This window comes from Phaeoacremonium minimum (genome assembly GCF_000392275.1).
Source record: "Phaeoacremonium minimum UCRPA7 unplaced genomic scaffold PA7_03_scaffold_82, whole genome shotgun sequence".
Lineage (NCBI taxonomy): Eukaryota > Fungi > Ascomycota > Sordariomycetes > Togniniales > Togniniaceae > Phaeoacremonium > Phaeoacremonium minimum.
This window is the reverse complement of record NW_006920989.1, coordinates 54,353-57,025: the sequence shown is the minus strand read 5'-3', so window position 1 is coordinate 57,025 and position 2,673 is coordinate 54,353. Positions and strand designations below refer to the sequence as shown.

Sequence of the window (2,673 nt, the reverse complement as noted above, 5' to 3'; positions counted from 1 at the left end):
CCGCAGTGCTGCAGTATGGGGATCCGCCCCTGTCCTGAAAACACCACTAGCCACCCTGTGATTACACTTCAGCATCATGATTTGTCCCGATATTCCCCATCTGGATCTCAAGCGTGGAGCTACATGTGCACAGGGACGTTCCTATTATTTCGACGGTGGCTCTTCATATGCGGGATCACAGCCACCCGCATAAGCCATCTATGCCCGCCTGTAGGAATGCTAGCATTGATCTTGGCTAGGGACCTATTATTCTGGGCGGAGAAATGGAGCTGGCCGCTATGCCTCACCTTATCTCTAGCGAGATCTGGAAAAGCATATCCCCTAAAAAGGGTCACAGGGAGACAAAAAATTACGCTAGGCTCAACTGAGTATCCAAGACTAGGACGACATCTTTCATGTAAAAGAGGTTGTTATACACCAATAATTTTGAATTGGTTGATTGCCTTGTACATTCACGTTTGTTTTATTCCATCTGAGGTTGGTTTGCAGAATTGTTACTTCAAAATGGCTGTGATTTCAGCTCAGACTCTGCTGCAGTCTCCAAGTCTCATCGCTGCGGCTCTTGGGGCAGTTGTATGTTGTCCTTCGAGATGGTGAAGCATCGGAACGTTAATATTCGTGTCTTAGGGTTTCCTTTACGTCTTGTGGAGATGCATTTACAACATCTGGTTTAGCCCCCTTGCTAAATATCCGGGCCCCTTTCTCGCCAAGATCTCTCCGGTATATAAAGCTGTTTGATTAAAATGACATTAACTGAATCTATGTAGATCTACAGTATCTGGGGTTTGTTTCGAGGTCGATGGCCGTTTGATGTCCATCAACTTCACCTCAAATATGGTAGGAGCAATACACAAGGATGATATGGACCCTATTACTGACATAAGTTGAAGGGCCAATTCTACGCACCATGCCCAATGAGCTTGCTTTCACGGATCCACAAGCCTGGAAAGACATCTATGGCCATCGTCAGGGCCATCCTCAATTTCACAAAGATCGTGAGTTTCCAAATTCCCTTCCGTGGCTGTAGTCTGCTGACAATTCTCGTAGCGATTCAGTAGGTCATCAAAGGTCAAATTGCTTTAGGTTTAGCAACTAAATATCGGTAGCGTCGGCTCCGTACAGGACATCCCGGGTTCAACTACCCTTACGATGGCTGATGACAACAATCACAGCAGACAACGACGGACTCTAGCCCATGCATTCAGTCAAAAGGCGCTGCTTGAGCAGGAAAGCATTATTCGTGGCTATGTTGATCTCTTCGTTGAGAAACTTACACCCTTTTCGCAGTCTGGAAAGCCCATCAACATGTGTGACTGGTTCAGTAAGACTCCCCTTTGGAGGAAAAGTCACACAGCCTACTAACATTATGCAGACTTCACTACATTTGACATTATCGGCGATATGGCATTCGGAGAGCCTTTTGGCTGCTTGAAAGATGGAGTGTTCCACTCATGGGTCTCGCTTATCACACAGACGATCAAGGCCGGAGCTTATGAGCAGGCCACTCGACGGATGTTCCAAGCAGGAAGCACGATGCAGGAGCTTCTGTGCAAGCTGATTCCGAGCGATCTTAGAGAGAAACGTTACCGTCATCTTGAATTGAGCCGCGAGAAGTGTCTTAAGTAAGATTTTGAATTGATGGCTTTTTGGTGCCTAGAAACTGACTGAGTTTGCAGACGCATTGACGAAGGTCTACGCAGAGAACATCGTGACTTCTTGTACTATATTCTCCGCCAGAACGAGAAGGGAGGCGTCAGCCAAGACGAGATCATTTTGAACAGCGCACTGTTCATGTAAGTTTCACTTAAATTACAATTTTCATTGTCAGCACACTAACCCGAATCCCTTGTCCAGTGTTGCCGGCTCCGAAACAACAGCCTCCCTTCTTTCAGGAATGACCATGTGGTTGATGCGAACTCCCCACGCTTACAAGAAGCTGACGGAAGAGATCCGAACAACATTCGCCAAGGCTGAGGACATGCACTTTTTGCAGTTACAAGAGATGACCTACATGAATGCATGCATCGACGAGGCCTTACGCATCTTCCCTCCCCTACCGACCGGACTTGCTCGCACCGTTCCCGCGGGAGGCGACACTGTGGCCGGGGAGTTTCTGCCAGGTGGTACCATCGTGTCGGTCTACGGCTGGGCCGCAACGCACTCACCGCACAACTTCTTCCGGCCCCAGGAGTACATTCCCGAGCGATGGCTGGACGAGAAGTATGCGAACGAGAACAAGGAGGCCAGTCAGCCGTTCTCGCTTGGACCGAGAGGCTGCATCGGCAGACACTTGAGCTACATGGAGCTCCGCTTGATTCTGGCGAGCTTGTTGTGGCATTTCGACATCGAGCGGGCTGATGGTGACGCCGATGTTGATGTTTGGGATCCGACTAACGACTTGCAGCATGTCAAAGCGTTCAATACTTGGAACAAGCCACCCCTGTGGTGCCGCTTAACTCCTGTTAAGCGTTGAAAGACGAGATGACCGGCTGTCGCGCACAAGCAGGACTGAAAGGAGGAGTGCTGTCATAATGATTTCACGTATGGTTCGGGATGAATGGCATGAATGGCAAATGAGTGTTAGGGGCTCTAGAACAACGAAAAGGCATTGAAATTCATGAGCGCTGTGAAAAGCATACTTATCACTCCGTCTCAACAAGGATCACTTCAAGG

At 48.7% G+C, this 2,673-nt stretch overlaps 1 protein-coding gene across 1 annotated transcript; it reads left to right on the top strand.

The window, feature by feature from the left end:
* Positions 1-504: 504 nt before the first annotated feature.
* Positions 505-2,473, top strand: UCRPA7_1303 (putative cytochrome p450 monooxygenase protein; the record flags this gene model as incomplete). The annotated part of the gene is made up of 9 exons (XM_007913886.1): positions 505-573; positions 628-720; positions 768-783; positions 891-995; positions 1,048-1,054; positions 1,107-1,321; positions 1,373-1,622; positions 1,677-1,793; positions 1,855-2,473. The coding sequence occupies 9 exons, from the start codon at positions 505-507 to the stop codon at positions 2,471-2,473; spliced, it is 1,491 nt and encodes a 496-aa protein (XP_007912077.1).
* Positions 2,474-2,673: the final 200 nt, after the last annotated feature.